The 27,163-nt window shown below is 32.2% G+C and overlaps 4 protein-coding genes across 7 annotated transcripts; 2 read left to right on the top strand and 2 right to left on the bottom strand.

Annotated features, from left to right (window-relative positions):
- Window positions 1–3,294, top strand: LOC104814207 (ubiquitin thioesterase otubain-like). 4 transcript variants are annotated; one of them, XM_010542137.2, is made up of 10 exons: window positions 1–197; window positions 558–727; window positions 1,138–1,203; window positions 1,293–1,376; window positions 1,499–1,621; window positions 1,917–1,969; window positions 2,126–2,175; window positions 2,250–2,350; window positions 2,650–2,903; window positions 3,001–3,294. In XM_010542137.2, exons 2-9 carry the CDS (start codon window positions 575–577, stop codon window positions 2,899–2,901), a joined length of 882 nt encoding a protein of 293 aa, XP_010540439.1. In that variant the 5' UTR covers window positions 1–197; window positions 558–574; the 3' UTR covers window positions 2,902–2,903; window positions 3,001–3,294. The 4 variants fall into 4 exon arrangements, with proteins under 4 accessions (XP_010540439.1, XP_010540438.1, XP_010540437.1 ...); XM_010542136.2 differs by having other exon boundaries at window positions 531–727; XM_010542135.2 differs by having other exon boundaries at window positions 464–727.
- Window positions 3,295–7,413: 4,119 nt separating this feature from the next.
- On the top strand, window positions 7,414–9,560 carry LOC104814208 (trihelix transcription factor ASR3-like). The gene is made up of 3 exons (XM_010542138.2): window positions 7,414–8,284; window positions 8,426–8,455; window positions 8,993–9,560. The coding sequence occupies exons 1-3, from the start codon at window positions 7,570–7,572 to the stop codon at window positions 9,292–9,294; spliced, it is 1,047 nt and encodes a 348-aa protein (XP_010540440.1). The 5' UTR covers window positions 7,414–7,569; the 3' UTR covers window positions 9,295–9,560.
- A 977-nt stretch (window positions 9,561–10,537) lies between these two features.
- LOC104814204 lies at window positions 10,538–16,096 on the bottom strand. Its single transcript, XM_010542128.1, has 4 exons — window positions 15,379–16,096; window positions 15,183–15,233; window positions 14,973–15,045; window positions 10,538–10,786 (listed from the first exon to the last, which is right to left on the bottom strand). The coding sequence occupies exons 1-4, from the start codon at window positions 16,080–16,082 to the stop codon at window positions 10,598–10,600; spliced, it is 1,017 nt and encodes a 338-aa protein (XP_010540430.1). The 5' UTR covers window positions 16,083–16,096; the 3' UTR covers window positions 10,538–10,597.
- A 5,303-nt stretch (window positions 16,097–21,399) lies between these two features.
- LOC104814203 lies at window positions 21,400–23,114 on the bottom strand. Its single transcript, XM_010542127.1, has 2 exons — window positions 22,769–23,114; window positions 21,400–21,940 (listed from the first exon to the last, which is right to left on the bottom strand). The coding sequence occupies exons 1-2, from the start codon at window positions 22,994–22,996 to the stop codon at window positions 21,638–21,640; spliced, it is 531 nt and encodes a 176-aa protein (XP_010540429.1). The 5' UTR covers window positions 22,997–23,114; the 3' UTR covers window positions 21,400–21,637.
- Window positions 23,115–27,163: the final 4,049 nt, after the last annotated feature.

Raw genomic sequence — 27,163 nt, 5'->3', positions numbered from 1 at the left:
TTTCAGAAAGAAAAATAAAAAAAGCTAAGGCGTTTTTGTTTGCCTTCAAAAGAACTTTCCGTTTCTTTTCTTTTTTTTCCCTTGGATTTTTACCCGTTCAGAAGCAGAGTCTCCACTCGCTTGAAATTAGGGCTCACTCCGAGAGAATCCAAAGAAAGACGAGAAAGAAAATCTAAGGTCCAGCGATCTGGTTTCAGGTAATCATTTCTCCATGGTTCGTAAGTCCGCCATTGATTTCTTGTCGATCTCCGATTCTTGTTTCTGTACACATTATGTTCAGATTCGTCGATTTTCGATTGCCAATTTGATGTTTTTGATGTTATCCGAAAGAATTATCATCACGATTTCGAGTAGTTTAGGTTTAGGATCTGTGTCGCTAAGAAAAGAATCGTGTTTGCAGTTTCTCTCACTGTCTGATTAGAAAACGTGGAATTCTGGGTTTGTTTCGATTTGTTTATTACAGATAAATAGCGGGTCTGAAGGAATCATTGGGTTTGTCTGATTTGTTCGAACGATCTTAGTATTTTCAGATCAAACTAAGCGAAACGAATCTGTAGTTTGGGCTTAAGTGACGATGCAGAATCAAGATGATGTTATGAAGGTTGAAGCGGAATCTGTAGCTTCCATTTCAGAACTTAAGGGTGAAGAAGAATGGCCGAATTGTTCAGGCGAAGAACTCTCTTTTCAAGAGGATCAAACTGCGAAAGTCCCATATGTTGGTGACAAGGTCTGAGTAATAAACTGAATAGACGGTGTTATGTTTTGCTTCCTTGCCATTTTACATGCAGCTGCTTTGTTGGCCTTCTTTGATTTCCCGTGTATTCCGCTCTTCTGATCTTGTTTGGTTGTGTCTTTATGCGTGTCCTGTCTCATGGAAGAGAAGTGTTCCTGCTTTGTTCTCTTGTCTTTTCTTTAGTTTCATCCAAGCAACTGACATCTTGCTTCTGTTTAGAGGCGCAAAGATTATTTAGTTTACTGTAACATTGCTTCCGTTTGTCTCCGCCTTCATTCACGCAGTTTTCCTTTCTGGGATCTGTGTACATCTATTGTTTCTCTCTAATATCGTGTCCAAGAGTGATCTTTTTCTGAATTGCCCTTGAAATTTCATGACTTGAATCTTGATTGAATGGCATGCAGGAACCTCTCTCTAGTTTAGCTGCAGAATACCAATCTGGAAGTCCCATTTTGCTGGAGAAGATAAAGGTTTCATAATCATTTCTTTTCATGCCTTTCCTTCCTTTCTTTCAGTCTCCTTTTGATAAGGTTGTTATCTTATCCTCAATATTTTGTAGATACTAGGCAGTCAATATGCCGCCATCAGGCGAACTCGAGGGGATGGGAATTGCTTCTTCCGAAGTTTTATGTTCTCTTACCTTGTATGTTCTCGCAATGTCTTTTTGAAATCCAGTTGTTCTTTATCTGTTCATGACTCTTAATCTTGCTCTTTTAGCTAGGCCTGAATGTTATCATTAACCAATTATTCTCCCTTTACTCATAGGAGCATGTTCTTGAAACCCAAGATCGTGCAGAAGTTGACCGTATCAAGCTTAATGTTGAGGAATGTAGAAAAACACTCCAGAGCTTAGGTTATACTGATTTCACATTTGAAGACTTCTTTGCGGTAAGTGGCATTCATTGTCCAATTCTATATGTTGTTAATACCATCAGCCCTGTAAGTGGATCCTCTCCGGAAATCACCCTCAATGACATTTTTATCACATTCCTTCTGCATTGTCCCGTTGTGAATTGGACACTGAGTGTTTTTGTGTACTTATTCATTGGAGTTAGGGTTGTATTGAAAATGATAATCTTTGCAGTTTTGAAATTTTATTTTCTTCATTTCTTTGATGGTTTGATTTGATGTGTTTTAAGGTGTCGCTGTTATCTAAACTTGTTTTCATGTTTTGGTTGTCCAGTTGTTCCTCGAGCAACTTGATAGCATTCTCCAAGGGAGTGAGGAGTCTATAAAGTACGGCACTGTGTTTCTTGACTGTGTTATATTAATGGATGGTTTCACCTTAATTGATTCCATTTGGCAGATTTTTTGTGGATAAGTTCTGAATCCACAAGGTCGCAAGTGTTTTCACTAACAGTATCCCTTCCTTCTGATTTTTTCCTTTTTCAGCCATGACGAACTCGTAAACAGAAGTAGAGATCAGTCAGTATCCGACTATAGTAAGTTGCTCTAGAATTCTGTGTCCATTTCGATTTTGATCGAGTGAATATTTTTGACCGTTCGGGTTTCTTAGTTGTTATGTTTTTCAGATTTGTTACTGCTGGTGAAATACGAAAGCGTGCAGAATTTTTTGAGCCCTTCATAGTGGGATTATCGAACACTACAGTTGACCAGGTTCGTGCATAGTACAGAAAGAGGTCAACATATCTTCTTGCTATTTCCATGATTGAATCTGAAACTTCGCTTCACTCTTATATATTCCCGTAATCTCTGCTGAAACAGATAATATATCAATGTGGAACTTGGGACACCGAAATAAACTAAATGTTATGTCTAAATGCATTGGCAAATAAACTAAAAGTCTCTGTCTAAACTGATTGCCGGCAAAAGATGTAAAGCCTTTGTAGTTAAAGCTTTTGGCAAGTTTTATTTCTGTTTCTTATAGTTTTAGCAAATGGGGGTTTTTTGCATAGTTTTGCAAGTCATCAGTGGAACCAATGGGGGAGGAGAGTGACCATATCCACATTACCGCCCTGTCGGATGCACTCGGGGTTCCAATCCGAGTAGTCTACCTCGACCGCAGCTCCTGTGACAGTGGAAGCCTCACTGTTAATCATCATGACTTCATTCCTCTCGGTGCGAACGAGAAAGCAGAGACGACGGTCACCCCCTTCATCACCTTCCTGTACCGTCCGGGCCACTATGACATCCTCTACCCAAAGTGATGGTAAGTTATTTTGCATGGGAAAGATTCATGTGCTAAAAAGCTGTTAAAATACATGGAAAATGTGACCCTCCTTGTCCCTATCTCGTCTATGTTGCAGGAAGCACCCCCATCCCCATGTGTGATGAGTTTGGAAAAACTTTGTTAATATGAGAGTACATGTGGGGAGAAACAAAGGTAACATTTTCAGGGTTGAAGGATTGCATGACATCATTCTCCTACACACTCTCTAGGATTCAATTTGCTCACAACTTTCAGTGAATGCATTCTTCTTGATTTGATCCTATGGACTTGCTTTGGTGAACCTTGATTTTGGGCATTTGGGTCTAAGCGAAATCAGAGATTTTGGGAATGGAAATGCAGTGAGTAAAGCTGAGATTTTTTTTTTATTTTCTATTTCGATTTGGAGTAAAGCTCAGATTTATTTATTTTTTAGTAAAATAAAATTTTAATTTGTGGGAATTTTTTTTTTAACGGGGGTATTTGGTTCTATTTACTTTAATTTCGGTTAATTCTGGTTAAGAAGAATCGAACCAAACGGAAAGCATACTAACTTTAGCTCGGTTCGATTAAACCTGATTGGGTTCAATTTTGTGGTTGGTACGTAGGTATATCGGTTCGCATATGCAAAATCGGACCGAATATATATTGTTGTATTGGAAGCGAACGACATTTTAAATCGGATTGATACGATTTTTTTTAAGATTAAATTAAGCGATCAATGGACAGTTATCTTATATAAGCCAAAATGACACTCTTATTTCACAAACCAAATAGTAGCCATAATAATTCAAATTAGAAATCCGTAATTATAGGTTATTTATTTATAAAGCATTAATCAATCCCATATTGAAATTTGCACTAAAATGTCTGTGTCTTTTTACCAAGAAAATGAAGTAAAATGTAGTTCTTTTCAAATTTTAGGGTATCCTAATGCAAGATGACGGAAAAAAAATAAATTTTAAAATAAAAAATGAAATGAAATTTTAGCCTAGCAAAAAAAGGACAAGAGGCAGAACAAATAAATAGCCACAAGGGAGGACGGAAGGGCACACGTGAAACAAAACAAAGGAGTGAATGCGACGTCGTACTAACCCCATTCTTGACTCTTTCCTCACCTTTCTCTCTCTGTCTCTTTTTTCTTTTTCCTTCTTCCCTTGCCTTCCATTTATTTAAATACTATTTGTGTATATAACTATATATATATATATATACACATATTATTTTCCATCTAATTTATATTTATTTTAGATAAATGTTATATGGATTATCGTTATTTGAATTCCAAGTGTTTTAGTAGATGGAATTTATTTTAACCAATCATATAAAAAAAATTGTTTTGCAATGATTTTTTTTATTTATTCACGGGTGTATACCACTGCAGAGGTATGTGCCTAATAAACTAGTAAGGTAGAGGTATAAAAGTAACGAGACCTCGGATTTGTAAAAATAAGATGATTTTTTTATAAGTGTTCAAAAATTGATGAAATTATTCTTAATTTTTAAAATTTAAAAATTTAATTATAATTTACAAAATTACTCTTAACCTTTTTTATAAATTTAGATTTTCAAGATCTGTAAATATCCGAAAATATTTTTTGGATACCTAAAATTTAAACATTCAAAATTTATAGATGAATGATCATGAATTAAAAACTTGGTTCGTGACATATTGGGATATAATTTTGGATATTTTAATAATATATGTGATATATAGTAATTTTTTTTTATAAAGAAAATACCATAAGGAAATAAGTTTAACGCAGAATTGGTATTTCCTTGCATTTTGTAACCCAATTGAATCAAAATTAAGATGTAATTGAATATGATTTTTGAAAATTAAATTAACTAAATCTAAATTGAATATAAAATTACGATTAAAATTATCTTTTTTAAAAGTTAAATCTGAACATATCTTAAAATTCATATAAAAATTGAATAAATATATTTTATAAAAAAATAAAAAATGAAAAATAAACGAACTTAAACATAACAAAAATTATAAGCTATTATTAAAAAATAAATTGGAGATTTGAGTTTAGAAACTAAAATATGACATAAATGTTTTCTTAACTAAACATATTGAAAGCAACCCTTTAAATGAAATCAAACGTCCTTATAGTTTGTAAAATCTAGCAAATAAAAAGTATATATTTCGGTTATATAATAAGTCGTATCAAAGGCATCGTATCAAAGAAAAAAGGATATAGACATAGACCTAGACACGAGGGAAACCACTAATAGTAGTTATTTAATTATGTCCTAACCTAAACAAATATATAATATTATTTGCCTATTACTTATACTATATTCAACACGATTCTTGTAGAGTCTATTGCATTTATTGATTGATCAATACAAATAAATGTTTAGAAATATATATTTTGAAATTATAAAATTTTAATAAGAATATATAATTTGATATCAAATAAGTCGTGTAATCATCGATTTGATTATGTAGAGCCGATTTATGATGATGATGATGGTGATGATGATGATGGTCTCCATATTGTATCTCTTACATGTTGAATAGTCAAGATCGGCAATAATCGTTGCCCTCTGCATCTTATCTCTATCTGTTTCCATATATATATATATATATATTGAAATTATGAATTTTAATAAAAAGAAACAAAAGATGAGAAGGGTCATATATGCATAGGGAATAGACGGGTAGACGTATACGGATGAAATAAAAAGTGGCTTTTAAGGAGGGGGCAGGGTCCATGCATGCATAATCAACCATTAGCCATTAATTAAGGATTAGAAAACAATAACAAATGATTAAATTTTATAACTTAGAGATAAGACTTTTGAGTGATGATAAATAAGGGGAAAAATCAAAAGCCGTCGGAAATTATTTTGAGTTAGTGATGGTGTGGGGGCACAATTAATTAAATGCCCTTTAGGGCTTTTTAAGGGCTCCTTCCCCTTAATCAATAATAATTATCTATTAATTATAATTAACATGAAAGTTTTATCATGCTATCTTCAACAATTAGTTTCCTCTATCGTTGTGTTTAACGCAAGTATTGGACTGCCTTACCGAGTGTAATTATTAAAATATAAATTTGGATATATATATATATATATATATAAAATATTAAAATTCAATATAGTAAATTATTTTTGTTGTGTAGTTTTATATACGTTTATAACGTGTTTTGTTATTCTCAAACATATCGCCAAACCTTTCTCATGATTCCTCTCTCTGTCTCTGATCTCATATTGGGATATTTTAAGTACGATTAAATATAGATTTTTATTGGGATTAAGTCAGATTGACAGCTTAATTCGAACATATATTATATGATCCAAAAAAATATAATATATATTTGATCACCATACTAATTAAATTTCCATCATCAATATTTTCACTGCCTATATATGTAAACTACATGCATGTAAAAGTTATAACCAGCGCTGCCAATTAGATTTTGTTTCGATTAAACTTTCGTGAATCTTTTTAAAGTGGCTTTTTTTAACCTATATTTTACCATTTTTTACATGAGAAAGTAAAACAAATATACAAATCCAATTATGGACAATTTACCCTATTATTTTAGGTCACAAGAAAACAAACAAACACACACACACGCATATATATATATATATATTCAAATCTCTAACTATATACAAAATAAATATTTAGCCCTACAAAATTATTAAACAAGAATGTTATAAATATTTTGGTTAGAAATTTATAATACTGCTTTTATTTATCAGAAAACATTCCATAAGATTCTATATGACTCCTGAAATGAATAAACAGGAGGGTTTTCTCATTTTGGATTCAGAATTATATCTTTTACCGATATTTGGAGTTCATTTGTAAATCAAATTCAAATTTAGATTTTTGTGTTTTATGTATACCCTTGGATCAAATTCAACATCAGATTTAATTTCTAAGTATATATAAATTATGAGGGATAATCATAATTATGAGGCCCTCGTCTTATAAAAAAGATAACTATTCAGTGATTTTCCTATGTTAATTATTATTAAATTTATAAAACATATATGTGTATATATATATATTATTTTTTTATTAATTAAAGTGTGTTGAATATGGTGGGGAGATCCATAAAATAAAAGAAAAGAAAAGAGTTTAGTTAATCCTTTGCCTTTATAAAATGAGACATTTTGTGAAAAAAATATTTTATACGACACAAAATATATTGGAGAGAGAGAACAATAAATGTAAAATTAACAAAATATTTTTATAAAGAAAATAATACAAAACTATTTCGAAATCAGTATATAAAATTAACAAAATAATTTTATTGATGTATATAGAGATCGATTTTGTTCGTGGGAGATGATGTGACAATCCAAAATCAGAAAGCAAACCCTATTCCAAGTAAGAAATCCCCATTTAGACTGAGGGATTTATAGATTATAATTCACATTGATTATGCGCTAATCGCACAATTAAAGTAATAATCATCCCTTTGTTAAGGGTCAATACATCTACAGTATTACCCAGTAAAAAAAACATAATAATCTCACAAATCATTCTCTTACATTTTTCCTTTCCCCCTCTCTCTCTCTTTCTTCTACGGAGCTGAGGATTAAGAGAGACGCCGTAACGGGCCTTCTCACCAAAACGCCGTTACGTTCTAACGCCGTTACGGAGAGAAATAAAAAAATACTTTATTTTTTCGCTTCAATGGCTCAGGAACAGCTGAGCTTAGGTACGAGCGCCGTTGACGGCGACGCTAACGGCGTCATCTATGTGGCCGGCGGCGGCGGAAGAGGAGAGAGCCGTGTGTCGGCGAAGAATGACGGCGGAAGCGGCGGAGGAGATGACGGCATTAAGACGGCGAGACTTCCTCGGTGGACAAGACAGGAGATCCTAGTGCTGATACAGGGGAAGAGAGTGGCCGAGAACAGAGTTCGACGTGGTCGTGCTGTCGGGTCGGGCATGGGATTGGGGTCGCCGGGTCAAGTGGAGCCGAAGTGGGCATCTGTCTCTTCGTACTGCAAGCGTCACGGCGTGAATCGCGGGCCCGTACAATGCCGGAAAAGATGGAGCAATCTCGCCGGCGATTTCAAGAAGATCAAGGAGTGGGAGTCCCAGATTAAGGACGAGACGGAATCGTTCTGGGTGATGAGGAACGATCTCAGGAGGGAGAGGAAGCTTCCTGGGTTTTTCGACAAGGAGGTCTACGACATCCTCGACGGCGGCGCAATCCCTCCGGCGGTGGCGGTGGAGGCGGCTCTGGTTCTTGCCCTAGCTCCGGCGTCGACGTCGGTGGAGAAATCAGAGCCGGTATTCGACAGTGGTCGGAGCACCGCGGCGGAGGAAGGTTTGTTCTCTGATTTCGTCGAGCAGGAGGAGCCGGCGAAGGCGATTCCGACGGCGGTGCCTCTATCGGTTTCGGGTAAATTTCAAGAACAACCCAATTGTTCTAACAATGGTTATCGATGTTCTGTTCTTGGGTTTTGTCTGAAGAGGACAGGAAACAGTTCATATGCAATAACTCAAATTCTGATGACTTCTTTTGCCAAAAAAACCATTGCAGAGAAGGACTACCAAGCAGCTTCAGGAGCAGGTAAAGGTTTTGTTCTTCTCTGTTCTGTTCTATGATACTCAAATGCCATCGAATTCCAAAGTTGTTGCAAGTGGGAAAGTCTCTGTCTTTGCCATTACATTTCGGTTTGATTTTGATCAAACATGCTTGTGATTTCGCAAAGAATTAAACTACAGTTTTCTGGTTTTGTTCTCATCTCTGTTGTCGGAACCAAATGTTTGTAAGCTGCTCTCATGAAGGGTATACCATGTTTCCACTCAGTTTGCAAATGATTGGAAAAAAAGACACTTACTGTCCCATTTGATCCGAACAAGAAAGAAATATCTGCGTGAAAGTGTTCCGCCATAGACGTTTCATTAGTTTACTCAACTCAGTTTTCTTTCATAACTTTCACGACAGCGAAAAAATATGGGTTTAACAATGTCAAACCGTTCTTTTCTCGATGATCGGCTTAGTAGTATCTGCATATGGAACGTTTCCTTTTAAGTGCGGAAATCTTCCTCTTGCCTTCTCTTCCAAATTCAACGAGAATCGTTTGGAATCATTTGGACATTGCAGGTAAAACGAACGAGAGACGCCCGGAAAAGAACGCAGAAGCCGATTCAACATCTCAAGAGCAGAGAAAGCGAAAAAGGCAAGAAGAACCCGACAAACAAGAAGAAGAGGAAGAAGCAAACAGTATGCAGCATCAGCTAATAGACGTGTTAGAAAGAAGCGGTAAAATGTTGGCAACACAGCTCGAGGCTCAGAACTCGAACTTAAGACAAGACAGGGAACAACGGAAAGACTTTGGAGATAGCTTAGTTGCTGTCCTCAACAAGCTGGCTGATGCTCTCGGCAGAATCGCAGACAAGTTGTAGGAGAAGGGTACGTACCCAAGGTTGTAGATAAAGCGAATTGTTCGGAAAAAAGTCGGGAATTCGCGTAAAGATTCAGACTTTTTTTGGCCATTTCCTCAGCATCTATCCTTTCTTCTTCTCCATTGTAGAAACATTTATGCCATTGTAGAGGGGTCCATACACTCATATACAAGGATAAAGGCTGCAGATATATAGGATTTTATTTTGTATTTATACTCCATTGTTATATTACGAAAACCATGAGATGGGTTTTTCATTTTTCAATTTCCTTTTGGTAATTCTTGGGGCATGTTTCATACGTGGGATTCGAACAGGAAACATACCGTTTTTTTTTTTAATGTTAATACCTAATCCGTTTCTATTCCTAGAAAATCTGAAACACGGAATGTATAAAGAGATCTGAATCAGACGCCATTGAAGAAGCTTTTATAAGATCTTCACGACATAGAGATCGAAGTTGTCGGGATCTCAAGAGGTTTCACTGACCAACCGGCGAAGAAGACGATAGAGAAAATCCTCTGGATCAAGGAGAGGGTCTTTAGTGTATCCACAAGGCCCAATAAAGAATATCGGCCCAGCTAACATTCCAATGCAACCCATTATGCATCTAACACGTGGCATTTTTTTTCCAGTCGTGACATCACTGACATGCGAGTTTTTTTTTTACAACACTTAATAGGTAATTAGCACTACTAATGGATTCCATGAGCCCTTGTAACAAATATTAGCATCCCGTAATCTTACGTTTATGGAGGTAAAAATGAATTTTTGTGTATAATGAAATAAATTAAGTTTTTTTTCTTTCAATTTTCTCTGTCTTGCTTGTTTTATCATCCTTTTCCACCATTTTCGCCCTTTAGTATGACATCAAAATCTAAATTCAGTCATCTGTAAATTAATGATTAATGGGCGTTAATCTCTATTATAGGAGACAACGTATCAGTTAATTTGTTTAGAATAGGATATTAAGTCTTTTATATTTCGAGTTACAAAAATATAAAATATTCACTAAAGAACAATAGAGGATTCAGTTTTTATCTTTTTTTTTTCCCGAAATTCATTTGGGTATATATATATATATAAAAGGCACAGAAACAAGCACAACTATTTTAGTAATAATGATAAGAATTGATATGAAAAGAGAGCTTTTGAGAAGAAAACAAAAGATGGATGAACTCGATCAATAACTTAATAATGAGATCATAGATATACATTGATTCATATATTTTTTTTTCTTTTGTTGTTTTTTTCTCTTGAGGGTATATATTCTGAATCTCCATGGTGGATCAAAAAGTGTGAATAATCAAGGACTCCTGCCATAATGCAAGATCATGACGTGATCAGTAGTTGATTCGGGAAGCAAAGTGAAAGAGGAGGGTGATGATGATGATGATGATGATGGTGATGATGATGATGGTCTCCATATTGTATCTCTTACATGTTGAATAGTCAAGATCGGCAATAATCGTTGCCCTCTGCATCTTATCTCTATCTGTTTCCATTATTCATCCATTAAAAACAATTGTCAAAACTCTATGATTTAGTACATAAACATATATGCATATACATTCACACACACACACACACACATATATATATATATATATATATATATATATATATATATGTTATACCATCTTAACATTGACTAACAAAAAAAAAACTACACATTTAGAAATTTCTTAGAGGAAACGTCAACACTTGTACATGTGCCTATCCTATTAGAATATTAAGTTAATATTAGCCTTCACGTAATCGGAATTCATATTTAAATAGATATGTACACAAGTACATATATATTCATCTTCATATCATGCATGCATGTTTACTCGTAAAAGGGTATTGTATATATACATATATGGTCATAATCTTAATGTGTACTAATTACCCTAATGATATTACAAATGGTTGATGATGGAAATTTACGTTAATCACGTAGACAATATTTTTGTATTTTCAGATTTGAATATTTGGTTTGATTAATTAAATTACTAGTTTTAAAAATGCTCACTTTTCCCGCATGTAACGTCCATCTTACTTATACAAAGCTCACTTTTCCTACTATGGTTTTGACACTTTGTCCCTACAAAAAATTTATAATATTTTTAAATAATTCATCCATTCTTTCATCCATTAGTATTATCGAGAATCTTTTCAATTTCTTTTCCATGTTGACAAAAACCAAATCGCTTTTTATTACATGCATTTTATGTCTTCTTTGCGACAAGTTATTACCCAACAGGGCCGGCGTGACATAGGCCCCATTTCCTTTTTCCATTTCTCTCTTTTTAAAAAAAAAATATAAAATTGAAATCCAATAAAAATCTTACGGAAATAATTGTGTAACTAGTTTATTTCTTTGAAGAAATAATTTATTTCGACCCCTATTGTGAATCTAGATTGATATTGGTTTCAACTTATCTCAATATAACTAAGAATGTTATTATTATTATTAATTATTTAAATTAAATTAACATAAAATTAATAAAAAGGATATTATTTTTATTTCTGTATTCCAATAAAATTAAATTAGTCTTTATTTTCTATTGTTTTATTAGTGTTTTAATAGTAAATTCTTTTATATTCGTCCCTGACTATGATTTCAAAATTTCGTTAGATAAACACAAAACCCTTGATAAAGATTCAACAAAAAATAATACTTTATAAAGTGAATTTTTTTTATAAAGATTATAAAGTGAATTTTTCATATGAATAACTTAAAAATTATATAATTAATTATTTGATGATATATACGGATTTCTGATATTTTATCATGATGTGTTATAGATATAGTTTTCGTTTGTAGTTTATTAGTAGGATTTAAACTCTTTGTTTATGAATAACACAATAAGGTTTTATTCCGCATATATTCTTTTTTTTTTTTTGTTAAAGACCGCATATATTCTTGACATTAACAGAAAATAAGATTCGATATGCATGTGTGTACGATTCATAAATGTGCCACCAATCATGCAATTTTACATCTGCATGGCTTACACAGACGTGATATATTCTGCTGTTGAACTGTATAACATGTACGTCTTTCCTCCAACGTTAAAGTCCGTAACCCTTAGTTTTATTTTATAAAGTAAAATTTTATTTTACTCCAATTTAACGTGATTGGTTGGTGAAGATATATGATAAGGTCTTCCAAAATTAAATTCCGTCAAAGTGCACCACTTAAACATTTTTTGATGGGACGTTTAATTTTTAAATAAAATTAAATAGCATAAAAAAGCTGACCTTAGCATGGCATCAACGTGACGTGACAAATGGTTAGCTATATAATTATGCGTTTAATAATTTACAAATAATTATTTATACCGATGTAATGTATATGATTGGCTGTGTTATTACTAATTAAATCTAGCAAAAAATAGTATTAGGATTTATAGAAGAAATGTTTCTAATATAATTGAGATTAAAAAGAAAAGAAAAGTAAAATGTATACAGAATCGTTAGAAGATAATTCTACGAATATAAAATAAAAATTTAATATTTCAATATGTAAACGTATAAAATTTATAAATAACAGGTTTTTGAGTTGTTTATTGGAGATATTTATAATAATCCATATAAAAATCCAATGAAAGTGGATATCTCTCTGAAAATATTCTACAGTGATGCGCTCTTTCTTTTCTTTTTTTTTGTTAAAGGATATGGTCTTAATTTTTCCATATAATAAAACCACTTTGGCCCCATGCATGCACTCGAAAACAAATATTCTTAAGCCACATACTCCTTATATTTTGTAGGTACCTACCTTCGCGATATTATAATACGATGCGAATGCTTTATTTAATTATTTTTTTTTGGTAGAGAGAATGCTTTATATTTGGAACACTTTCTAATTTATTTACCTTCCTTGTAAAAAAATTGGATGAGATTACCGTTATAGCTACCTCTACCGGAGCCACGTGTAAAAATATTTTCCTTCACTACATACATACATATATATACTTATATACATCAACATAAGTATATAAGATGGTGCATCGTTTTAATATTGAGGTTGTATTTGTGTATGTGTAGAGACTCGTAGTTAATGTATTTTTCTAAATTTTGTTATATATATATATATCCCTTGGACTTAGAAAGAGAGATATCATTTAAAAGTTTTAATATCTTAGAGAGATTCTAAACGAAATGCGTGGGATGCTATTTTTTAGAATTAAGATCCAGGAAATCAACCCATATATAATTAAAAAATATCTTATTTTACAAAAAAACTAAGTATTTCCAATAGTTTGATCGAGATGAGGTCTAAATGAGAAAAGATTAAGTGAAGGAAAAATCTATTCACGATCATAAGGTTATATTAAATGGCACAATTTGTAAATCTAAAATGAATTATTATTTGGGAGAGTGAACAAAGCATATTCTAGAGAATGTGATATTTGAAAGTGTAAGCCTTAGAGGAAATATGGATTTAGTTGTATATATGTGTTGGTTTGTATATATGTGTGTGTGTATATGTATATACACGGCACGCACTCATGGACGGATACACATAATTGAAGAGTCGTAGGTATCATTGTAAAAATAATAACATAATTAATTTTTAAATAATACATATAATTTAGGGTTTAGATTGATTAAGGGGTCGTAAAAAGCAACATAGTTTGTGGCTTTGCATATTATTTCCGAGCATTAGAGTTAGGTTTTCATGCCCACGGTTCATAGGAACATGCAAATACTTAGGTTGTTGTATATATACAATATTTAATTTAAAATATATTTTACTATAGCATACGTACACATACACATGAAATCTTTTGGGGGTTGATTTGAGATAATTCTTTTTGCGGTCTCTGCTACTTTCGAGGCAAGCATGCCTGATGACCCAAAAACGTTGTTTTCGAAATTTATTAGAAATAATTAAGGCATAACTCGAATGAAAAGGCTTTTCAAGTTCAATTTCCCAAAGAATTATAATAATTATAATTACAGTAATTATAATGTAGTGAGTAGCTATAAAGTCCAAATTATACATGTGGATTCAATCCAAAGCCTTAATCATAATAAATGTGTTTTGGACATTGCACCTAAATTAGGACATGCATAGAGACCGGTCAAAGCAACGACAAGAGTGGATATTCACTGCCATTGGAATGTTTCTTTGATTAACTCAAACACTAGTTTAAAAAAAAAATTAATATGCTTTTGAGTGAGTAATATTGTTAAACCCAAATTTTGATATTGTTAAACCCAAATTTTGATAGTTCAATCGGTGAAACGGGTCGCAAAACATATTTTTTGTCCCAAATTTGGATCTAAAATTTGGAAAGGGGATGTATATTCAAAATCAGATCTTTCCGCACAACCCCGAAATTATCATAGGTTACTGAGTTTATAAGATATATATGTTTTTTTTTCTGTAGTAGGAAGATTGTGAAGTATATTCTGATTTTGAGAGGATCATATAGTTGGAAAATTCCTATGTTAGATCTCTTACCGAGTTCGTTTAGGGTATAAAACATGATATCAATAATTATAACTACACTAATTTATCAAACACTTGTGACCTAACTCACTATGGGTTGAATGCATCTAGTTCCGATGTTATTTTCAACCTAACCCTTGTCCTCGAATATAATTTTAATAATCCTAATTAAATCCATTCAAAAACAAAATTTAAAAGCAAAAAAAAAAAAAAAGAGTTTGGATTAGAAAGTTACCTCTGATTCACTATCAAGCTGCAGCTTGTTCATTAGATACTTGATTAGCAACCTAACTGTGACACTCCCATCCCTTTTACAAAAAAAAAAAAAAAGATTATTCATGAATATGAAATGCCACGACGAACGATTTCGCAGAAATGCTTACAACAAATAATATAAACGTAACAAAAAAAAAAGATAATTGAGAACATGGAAATGGTTACTTACTTGATTCTCAAGTAGCTTTTGTTTACTTGGGGCAAGAACGGTTCTTTCGCCCTGCGTTGACCAAAAAACAAACCCTTCATAAATCAAATCTCAATTCAAAATCAGAGCTATACATACGTCAGTAAAGGAAGAAAAAGTATATACACACAAATTTATATATATATATATATATATAAGAAAGTATTCAAGAACTTACTGAATCTGTGAAGCTCGAAGAACAAACCAAATACCAGAACATGGTCTCCGCGGTGGACACCCAACCCTAAGATCCGAACTTGCTCTATTAATGATAGTATTAACCCCTAACGACGGTCCAAAATTATTCCGCCCCGTCATCGGCATCCCCGGCGAAGAAAGAAATGAAGGGTAGTGATGCAACGTTAATGGCGGAGGCCGAAACATTCGCTGGTGGTAATAAAACGATTCACCACGTGTCACCATCGATCGATGGTTCGGGTGAGGAGGTGGCGCGTGGAATACACGACTCGTACCCACATCTGCCGCCTCCGCCGCCGTCGCAGATGAGGAGAACAAACTAAGCCCTAACAACCCTTGATCTGATCGCACTTCCTCCGCCGCCGGATCACGGCCGTTATTATTATTATTACCAGTACAACCTCGGAGCTTCGCTGTGTCCGAACCAATACCTAACCGGAGCCAATCTTTCTGATCTTCTTTCTCATGATCAGTGGCTAGCGTTTTCGTGTTATTACAGACAGCAACTCCGCCATCTTCTTTCTTAGTTCTTGAATCTTCTTGATGAGTACGAACCGCCGCTGAAATATTATTGTTATTGCTACTAGGGTTAGTACCGTTAATATCAGCCGTTGGATCGGAAACCGAGTGGAGATCTCCGGTGGAGGAATCTGATGAACGGTCGTGATTGTTTATTCTGGCCATTAAGCCGCCGCCGCCGCCGCTTTGAGTGAAGAAGAGAGATGGGGTTTCAAGAGGAACCATAGTTAATTATATTAACCATGATGGGTTTCTTTGTGAATTTTGATGACGACGATGATGATGATGATGATGATGCCATATAGAGGAATTGTTATTACAAGTACTGATGAGAAGCAAGAAGGGTTATACCAGGGAGAGGAGATGATGTGATCTATATATGAGAAGAAGCATGGTTGTATGGAGAGGATATCATTCCCATGAAGAAGATAAGGGCTATTTATGTATTTATTATATTATATATATATATTTATATATGTAGGTCTATGAGAGGGAGGAGAGAGACGAAAATTATTCTTTTGCAAATTTTAATTTCCATTAATTCTCTTTGTTTGGAAGTTTTCGGGTATAAGAGATGATGGACTCGCTGTCAGTCCAATAGAATAAAAAATTTGTATAAAATTGTATATGCATCTATATATATGTGTGTTTTTTTATCTTTTTTTTGGTAAAATACTCCCTCCGTTTCAAAATATTTGTAGTTTTAGGTTATTTTCCATGTTTCAAAATATTTGTCATTTTACGTTTTCAAGACATTTTTTTATAATAGTTTCCAATTTTATCCCTATTAAATTCTAATAAATTATTAATGGTAACATTGTTTTTATCATTAAATAAGGGTATATGTGACTTTTTCTGTCTTTTCTTAAAAAATGTGAAATACTCTAAAACAACAATTATTTTGAAACGGAGGGAGTATATGTTTTTATCTTATTTACACAAAATTAAATAAACAATATTAATGCTGAAAACTTGGAGAGCGTGTGTATATATATATATATATATATATGTGGATTTTATTGACTTTATAAGGACGGAATGTATGCGGGAAAAAGGATCAAAGGAGGCGATCGATCCAGCTAATCGCTTTTCAAAGAGCATGTTTCGAGGACAAACATGACAGCCAAAGTTTTTTTTTTAATTTCTTTTTAATAATAATTATCATATAAAAAGTTCCTTTTTAGCCCTAATTGGATGCCCTTTTTTTTACTCGATTTCTTATTATTTAGCTTTATTACTTCTTCTAAATTTTTCTTTTAAATTACATTTTTCCATATATAAATCTGTCTTTTTTTGAAAAAACAAGATCATCATTATGTGATGATTTGAAAATGGAATTACTATTTAAAAAAAGTATCAAATAATTTTTTCATAGAAAATAATTCAAACAAATTGAAAACTACATATAATTAAAAGGGGACATGTCGATATATTTGAACAAGATTGGCTAAATAATCTTTGTATTTTACCATACATTTTCAGTTCATTAGTAATTCATCATATACACATGTAAAAGGGAAAATATTCTATATTTCTTAATATCTTTGATCAAAACTATACGATATTAGGTTTTGATATACTCATGCCGAGGAAAATCAAAGCTATATATCTACTTAAATAACGGACACATGATGGGTTTGAGTAATTAAAAGGGGAAAAAAATACGAAATTAGATTCAATAGAAATGGCAAAAAAAAAAAAAGAGAGACTAAGTGGACGGCCATGTAAGTGGAGAGGCATGATTACATATCTGTAAAATATGTCAATAAATAAGATATATATTGCTCGGAATTATATATAGTAAACACACAAGGGTATATATATACACGTATATACATACATACACACACACGCACATATATATATACACATATACAAGAGTTAGGCATGCATGATGGTGTTTTTGTTCGAGGGCCCAAACAACAGGCTACTCTGAACCCCATGTGACCCCCACCCTTTCCATGCAATATACTTCTGAAGTATTACTTCACCACCCCATTATATATAGTTTGTACATGTTTGTACATTTAGTTTTTTTTTTTAAAAAAAAAAAGTTTTCTTTTTTCTTTTTTAGTTAAATCCGTACATAAATTCCATTAAAAAAATCCATGGGTGTTGGAACAAAGATTTGATAAACGAGTCTCCTTCGGCATGGAAAATAGACAGAGTTGTGGCAGTTAGTCCAGCTATTAATAAATGCAGTTAAATTAACATTTAATACAAAGCCAAAATCATGCTTAAATGTTAAATTAATTACATAAAAGGTACCGATGTATGTGATTAATGTTCGAATTCGTTAACAAATATGAGTTATTTTCAAAGTTCTTTTTAAAATCTAGAACAACAATTTTTTTCTTAGGAAAAAAATTAAGGAGACCGTTTCGGTATTCGGTTTGAAAATGATTCGGTTCTACAAAAATATGTATCAATCGGTTATTATATCATATTTAATTTCGATTTTTGGTTCGGTTTGGTTTGGATCCAAAAAATTCGGTTTTATAAAAAAAAATTAGCATTCAAAAATTTTGAACTGTTCGATACAAAAACGATACTACATTTTTCGATTCGATCCAGTTTTGAAAAATCGTACCCTAACCGCACTCCTTTAAAAAACCAAGGACAAATAAAAAAATATAGGCAGAGAATATTTCTGGTCCAGCAATCGGTCCCATGATATTTGTTTTGAGATTTGAAGCTAAACGATAAAAAATAATTGTTGACAGTTTAATTAAAAGTTATAGGAATATTCGAAATCTAGATAAATAATAATATCACTAAAATAGGAGTGAATAACTGTCTTAGAAAACATTATTTGATAGGAGTTAAATACAATTTTAATCTTTCGAAACCTTCAATTTCTGTATTATGTCGTTAGTTCTACCTTTGTAAGCTTTTAAAATCAACCAGAAAATTATATTTAAATTTTAGAGAAAATAAAAAACTTTTTAAAGATGAATATATAGACGTATCATTTTCTCGAGAAGAAAAAACAATTTAAAACAATAACTAAAACAATCATTTTGGTCGTGAATTTGAAAATGTTTCTATCCTATGGAAAATTATATAGGCGAAATTATTTATTTATTTTATATCTAATCAGATCCAGAGATTGGTATTTTAAAATTTAGTTATGAGAAATTCGAACGAATTTGAGTTCAAATTCCTAAAATGAGATTGCTTGTAAATAAGATTCGAATTTAGTTTTAGCATTTTCATGTTCAAGCACCCACAATATTTAATATAATTATAAAATATTCATCAAAAAAATAAAAATACTCTTTGTATTTATTAAAATTCAGCGAATTGATTTTAATTATTTAAAAAATACAAAAGATCTCTAATACTTATTAAAAAAATTATATATATGTAGCATTTTTGGGCACGGTCCACTCACCTTTCAAGTTTAAACCCAATGAACCAAATTAAACTTGCTAAAAATCTAAACCCATTTGTTTCTTAAACTAAGCCCAACTCTTGAAATACTCGGTTCAATGAATTTGTGGGATGGGCCAAACCGGTCGGACCAGCCCGGTTAGCAATCCTACAAAACCGGTCTAAGATATTGAACATGCTCTTTAATATCACGTGACGATGCAGACTTCGGATTCCATGTACCGATGGGGTTTTTTTTATCATGAAATGTACGCAACTAACGCGACATTTCGACGTAAATTGAATCAAATTGAACAATATATAATTATGTTAGAAACTAATTTCAAATTGATATGATACAATAATTCTTTATATATGAGTCTTAAAACTAAATTAACCAAACTGAATTAAATATAAAAAAAAGTTGAATCCACTTACAACAATTTTTGAAATAACAAATATTTTTTTATAGAAAAATTTAAATATAAAAATTGAATCAAACAAAAATTAAATGTAAAAAATAGATAGATATAATTTTACAAAATAGAAAAAAATTTAACTCAAAAATATTAAAAATAAATACTCTAGATAGATTGTCAAGACAAAATGATAATTATAATCCATCTATTGTTAGCTGTGACACATTTGATGATAATACAATAAATTTATATCGAATTCTCTTATTGCAGACATGAGCCATAATTGGTGGAAACTGAGCATTAATTGCTGTTTAATGAACGATTGTCAAACGGATAATTAAGAAGCAAAACTAATCATATGTCACAAATAATTGAAATCAGTTTGTCAAACAAGCTATATATATATATATTAAATACGAGGTTAATGGGGCTTCATAAATTTTAAATAGATTAAAATATGGAGAACAATTAAAGCTCTCTAATCATTATGAATGGCTGTTTGAGTTCGATTAATTTTTTTTTAATTGATCATAATGAATGACTTTGAACTCACCAACATATGATATCGTTCTATTAACAACTAATTTAAAACTTTTAGAAGATAATTTATGGTCGTAAATTTAAAATATAAAAAAATGATCCAATGAAAGTTAGTATCCAAAATGATTTGAAGCTCAGATTGCTAAGTTATTTGGAAAAAAAAAAAACATTTCAAGTGACACAGTACGATGATGTGATTTGTCGTAATTTCACTTGTGTCAAATTTTACAAATTGCTTTCCACGTAATTAAAGTTAACATTTAGTAAATTTCTTATTTTTTTTTTAATTTCTAAGGTTTTTTTTGGTAAATAAGAATAATAAAAAACGTTTAGAGAATTGAAGGGGGGGATATGGGAAGGGGTCACATGTTGCAATCATTATCATCATGGTTCTTCTTCAACCCGCGCGCGAGTCCTAAGGGCTCATTCCATTGACCAAGCTTCATTTTAACAACTGTCTCCACATCCATCGTTTTCTTTTCTTTTATTTTTTAAATTTCATATTCAAATCTTTTTTTTGGGGCCAATTATAACATCTGACTTTGTTATAAAGTAGCTTTGGTCGTGCAAAAAAAAAAAAAAGAGCGGTATTTTCTGGTACATTGGGTTATGTTATGTTACATCGTTTGTTTAGTTTCTTTCTCGCGTATAAAACTTGTTCAAATAACTTACGGTTTATTTTAAGATTCTAAGGATAAAACTGTAATTTAATTAATTTCAGGTATTCGTAGATATTACCTCTAAGGGAAATCACAAGTATTAATCAAAGTTTACATTTGTTGGAAAAAAAATATTGCGGAGACAAGATCTGAATCCGTGATAATTATTCAACTAAAAGATTATTATCCGAAATTCAGATATTCCTAAAATGACCGCTCAGATCTCGTTTCGTTGAATGATCGGATATACTAATTTAGGACACTTGTCCCATAGGTCGGATGAGATATCCGAATTTCGGGTGTTCAACTAGCTTACAAAACATATGTAATGTATGTTAGCTGTTTCTCTTAAAAGAAAGAAAGATGAAAACCGTAATCTTTTATATTGTTTTATCAGTTTGGATTGAAATACATTTTCCTATATTTTTTTTTATATAATTACCAACATTTAATCAAATCTAATAAAAAAACCGAACTCACCGCACAGACAGCTTGAAGACTTGGGAGTGGAAAAGATCCAAAGGGCATAAGCAAAATACAAAAAAAAAATGTTTCATAGTGACTGATGATTAACACATTAAAAACATCCATCCCCTCTTTTTTTCTTTTCTTTTTTTTTTTAAAAAAAAAAACATTCCCACGTTGAGAATCGTGTTAATACCCAGTCAAGAACCATTTCATCAGATTTTTTTTTTTAAAAAAAGAAAAACAAGAAAGAGAAAGAAGAGTTCTAAGGGGAAGTAGTGTCAGGCCGATCGAAGTGGATGAGATGGGCGGAACATTTGGGGCAGTCCTCGACAAGCTTTGGCACCATGAAGTACATGAAACAAGCCTTGCAACCAGCCACCACCAGCACTTCTTCCTCTTCCTCTTCCTCCTCCTCCTTCTTCGATTCAGACGTCGACTCTTCACTGTCGTAAGAGCTGTCTTCCTCTGAATACACCGCGTATGATCCTCCACTGTATTCCCTTTTCCTCGGATCCTCCTTCACTTTCATCCCGTTCTTCCAGTTTATGTAATAAATCTCTCCTGTCTGTAAACACAAAACCACCCATATTTCAAACACCCTCTGATTAATCCCTCGTAAAGTTCAGTTCTTTTCGAATCTCCCGCCCGAATGTTTCCAGTTTCGTGAAATATAAACTTTCTATCTATTTTTTTTTCCCGGAAAGAGGAATGAGGCAGTACTCTCTCCTTTTGCGCTTTTGCATCCAAGCTCCGCGACCAAACAAAACGCTTGGTCTAGATCTATAAATGGGCACCAAACACACAGACATTTCTTTGAATAAAAAAAGCATTTGTTTCCCATTAAAAGAAACCAATCCAGAACGCGAACGCGAAGGCAGGCTGCAAAAGCAAAAGGACTTTACTTGATCCAAATAGCAACAAGGGAGATGAAAAAAAAAAGGAACTTTTTTTAGCTTCGTGTGTATGTATGTATGTGTGTATGCATCTCCCTAGTTATTCCATCCAAGCCCTCTGGATTTCCATGGTCAAGATTGAAACTTTCCTTCCAGATTTCTCCCAACTTTTGCCTAAGCCATTGAGAAAACTGTATTCCTCTCTAGGGTTTTTGGAAAAAAAACATTCTCTTCCTCCTCACACGAGCCATACAGACCCGTGAGCGATAGATACACACATACAGTGGATAGAGAAGCAATAAATGCAACACCAGGAAACAAAACAATGGAATCACAAATGTGCCCATAAACCAACAAAAAGATCCACCAAGAATTCGTTTTCCCTTCCTGGTTCCGCATTTAATGCAAATCCCAAATGCGAAAAGGACACAAGTTCGAAGTTTCTGCAGAAAAAAACATAAACAAAAAAGAAAAGAAGAAACGGGTATCTGTTTTTTCACCTTGAGATCGAGACACTGTTCCCAGTGACAAGGAAGAGAGATGTGAGAATTCAGCTCCAAGGTCCTGTCGGAGACCGGAATGTGTTCATCGGTCGTCGCGCTGATGTTATCGAACGATGTCGATGATTCTCCTCCTCCGGCGTCGATCCTTCTCCGATTGCTCAGGGAACAATTCTGCATCGATCTCTCCAGAGATTCTGTGATTGCCGCCATGTCCGGAGCCGTCATTTGCCCTAGAAGAAAAAACGAACTCGTTGGAAACAAAGTTTCCAAAGACAGAGAAAGAACCAAAAGAGATTGTGCTCTTCGGGTGAGAGAGAGAGAGAGAGAGAGAGAGAGAGAGAGAGAGAGATTGGGAGAACAAAACAAAAACGATGAAGGGACTCTTTAATTGGGAAAAACAAGGAAATACAGAGAGAAAGGATAATTCCGTAATTTCGAGATTTCGTGAGCGAGTGGACCACGCGCTGTGGAGGTGGCGCGTGGGGAATGTTGGTTGAAGAGAAAGTGGACCGTAACTGTCAGGCACAAAGTGACCACTGAGCTCGCATTTTGTCTCACGTCCGTGTAAATGGAACATTAAGACCGGTCTTTCACGCGCGGACTTAAGCGCGTGTATTTACTCGCCCGTGTGTGAGAGATTAGTGAAAAAGATTAAGGCTTTATTAAATTCTTGGGAAGGGTTAAAAGTGGGAAAATCAGGGTTTTTAAAAAGAAGGGAAATTATATAAAATTTATTTAATTGGATTTTATGACTAGAATAAAAACAATATAAATATATAAATAGAATTAACGTACCTATCGAAAAGGACGCCGGAACTTTCTTTAGTCTGTTTATTTTGAAATATTAATAACTCTAACTAATTTGTGCATTATATTCATATATGTACATTACATATCCTGCCAAAGATTATAAAGCATTAAATATCATTAAATGAATAATTTTATGTTTCTTGTGTGGGTATCTTTATTCTTTGTATATTTTGTGCTTGTAGATAAACATTTCAAGAATAAGATTTATATAAGAAAGTCAACTAAATTTTAAACAATATAAGCTAATTAGAGTAAACTTTAACGTGAATAAAGATCTTGATTTCAATTATTATTTTTTTTTAATGTCAAAGCCGCCACCATGTGGAGACTTTTTCATTTACATTTTTCATAAAATAATTAAATTTGTAAATGTAAAAAGGGAAAATTTTTAATATAACATGTAATAAATTAAAGAATATACATTCCATCTCCTTTCTCTGTCGGCAGATGCATATATATTCAAAATGAGTAGGTGATTGGATAAAATTCACTACATTCGTTGAAAATATACAATTTTGATTGTTAAAACCTAAGTTCATTCATAATTAACCAATAAACCCAATGCATAGAAAATGCATCCACATTCCACAATATAACTATATAGTTAAATTCGATATATCATGACCGTTTTTATACAAATTTTAAAAATTCAATCACATAGAAAAATACTCATATGTTATAAAGTAATTACTACTGTTATTATTGATAATTAAAGATTTTAAAATAACTAATAATCTTTTTAAGTATAAAATATAAACTTTAATAATAATAAAACAACATCAAATAAAAATATTGTAACCTAATTATAATTTTTAATAACTATAATAAAACAATTGTAAAAGAAAAACGAATAAGGGGAGTCGATACATTAATTTAAAGTCGAAAATGATGTTTCCATAAATCCTTCACCCGAAAAAAACGATAGAAATTAAAATAAAAAGAAAAAGAAAAAGAAAAAGACAGAGAAATCGAGAAGTGGAGGGAATATGTTGGAAGTGTACAAAAGGAAAGGGACGACCTTCGGAAATAAAAGGCTCGTACGTGTTAGGAGTTGGAGGAGAGGACCCTCCTCCCCCTCTCTCTCTATTTTTTTAAATTATTTTATTTGATTAATCTACTCTATAATTACAAATACTCCAAATAAAGATTTAAGAAAATAAAATGAAAATTTTCGGTTCGATAAAAATATTCCTAAAGTTATACAAAAGCATCTATCTATACTCACATTTTTATTTGATGAAAAACTAAGAGCCGATATTTTGGTTTTCGATTTTAAAAAATTTCTATCCGTTAAGGTTTTACATTAGATTATATTCATTTTAAGTTAATAATATAAAATACTTATTCTATTAAAAAAAAATTTCCGATTTTCGTTTATTTTTATATTCATTTCGATTCGATACAGATTAAAGTTTTTTTATTATAAAAATATTCCAACCGTATGATCTTTATTTCGGTTTTGATTCGATTATATTACATGTCGTTATTTGGTTCAATAAGTTTGATTTATGAATAATGGAATCTAGAATGTCTCACCCTATGGAAAATCACGAGTTTAAATATACCCATTTATCAATTTTGATTTTTTTTCTTTAAAAAACTGTTTTCGTTGTAATATATATATATATATATATATATATATGTGTGTGTGTATATATGTGAAAGAATGGTGCTGGGTGGGGCATGGGAAAGGAATCTCTGCAGGGTGACTGTTGAAGCAGAGAGAGAGAGAGAGAGAGAGAGAGAGAGAGAGAGAGAGAGAGAGAGAGAGAGAGAGAGAGAGAGAGATCATCTTGTATGCTGTGTAATGTGTATGGGACTTTCAAATAAAAAAAAGGGACCAATATTCCCTTTCCAAACATTATAATTATATCATTGGCCCTATTTTTTTTCCCTTCAAAACATGCCATTTGCACACATCTCCTAAACCCTAAAATAAAATAAAAATAAACCCCACCCACATTTTTTCTATGACTAACTCCCTCTTTCCTTTTCTTACTTATTCCACTTTCATAATTATTATCCCTCTCTCTCTCTCTCTCTCTCTCTCTCTCTCTCATTTTCTCCAATTCTAATCATCCTTTTTTTTTATTTGACATTTATATTGACCTCATCCGCCCTGTAAAAGAATCTTACATTTAAAAAAAATAATCCCAAGGAAAAAAAAAGAAAATCATATAGATAAAAAAAACTAAGCAAACAAAAATTAACCTTTGATTAAATCAAAATATAATCGAAATTTATAAAATGTGTATCCTTAACTACAGTATCTATAGTTGGGAATTTTTCGGATTAAATCCAACACACACCATAATGAACAAAAATAAAAACTATATGCAAACACCTTGAAAGATACGAAGAAGGCAAAATAAATAAATAATAAAAATCATAGGATTTAGCGAAGAAGAATGTGAAGGGCATGTTCTGGAATGATGTCTTGAGGACAAGTGAATGAGCATTGGGGATATGTGTACTCTTTGAATTATATATATATATATATATTCTTTTAATTATATCTTTTATTAAATCCATTGTCATTGCCTCCCCATGCCACATTCCTATTTCCTATACCGTCAGACTCTGTTTCATCTCTCTCTCTATATATATATATTAATTTTATATATCACAAAATATATTATATTATATATACGTATACATATATAAAATAGCTAAAAAAATATAAGAGTATGTGATAAAAGAAAAACATTATTTTGGTTATTTTTTAAAATTTAGTCGTGGATATTCTACCGTAAAATTATATAATATATATATATATATATATATATATATATATGTATATAAAAGTTGAAAAGCGTGGCCCAATTACTTGAAAGAAAACAAGGCCAAGCCCATAGTCAAATTAATATAAAGGTTCTTCTTCACTATATTCATTACTTGGGCTTAACCAGGCCCACTATCAAAACCCAACTCCTTTTTTTTTTTTACCAGGCCGTCTTTTCTTATGAAAAATCAATATAATAGATAATATGATTTTATAAATTTCCCATAACCCCTAACTTTATTTATAGAATAACATGTGAATTACACTGGACCAATGAAGCGATCTTCACTATGTTTGGTGTGTATTATATATATATAGATATATATATATTCAGCTCGTACATTGTTTTTATTCGTCAATTTATATGATTATAATATATATATATATATATATATATAGAAGGAGTCAGTTTATTTTATTTTTAGATCATTGAATCTTTTATTTGTATTAACAATAAAAAAATAATATTCAGGCTGTATCTTGTTTGTTTTGATGTCGATTTAAATAGTTTAGGTAAACCTCAAGTAGTCAAGGCCGAAAAGTTCATTACTATTTGGGGAATGGAATTAAAAATGTTAAAATCAATTTGCATTATCGGTTAATTGGATTTTCTTTCCACGCTTGTCTACATCCACTCTCACGTGTAATAAAGACCCTATCCATTAATGCACTGTAAGATCTTAAATTATAAAATCTGAACCGTTAGTTGTACGATAAGGGAATACCCGCGACGCAGGGAATTATTTTACACCGCCGTACCTCTTCGGTGTATTGCATCTCTTTTCGGTACAATAATGTTA

Source organism: Tarenaya hassleriana, unplaced genomic scaffold (assembly GCF_000463585.1).
Source record: "Tarenaya hassleriana unplaced genomic scaffold, ASM46358v1 Cleome21, whole genome shotgun sequence".
In the NCBI taxonomy this organism is placed as follows: Eukaryota; Viridiplantae; Streptophyta; class Magnoliopsida; order Brassicales; family Cleomaceae; genus Tarenaya; species Tarenaya hassleriana.
This window is presented reverse-complemented; position numbering and strand designations above follow the sequence as displayed.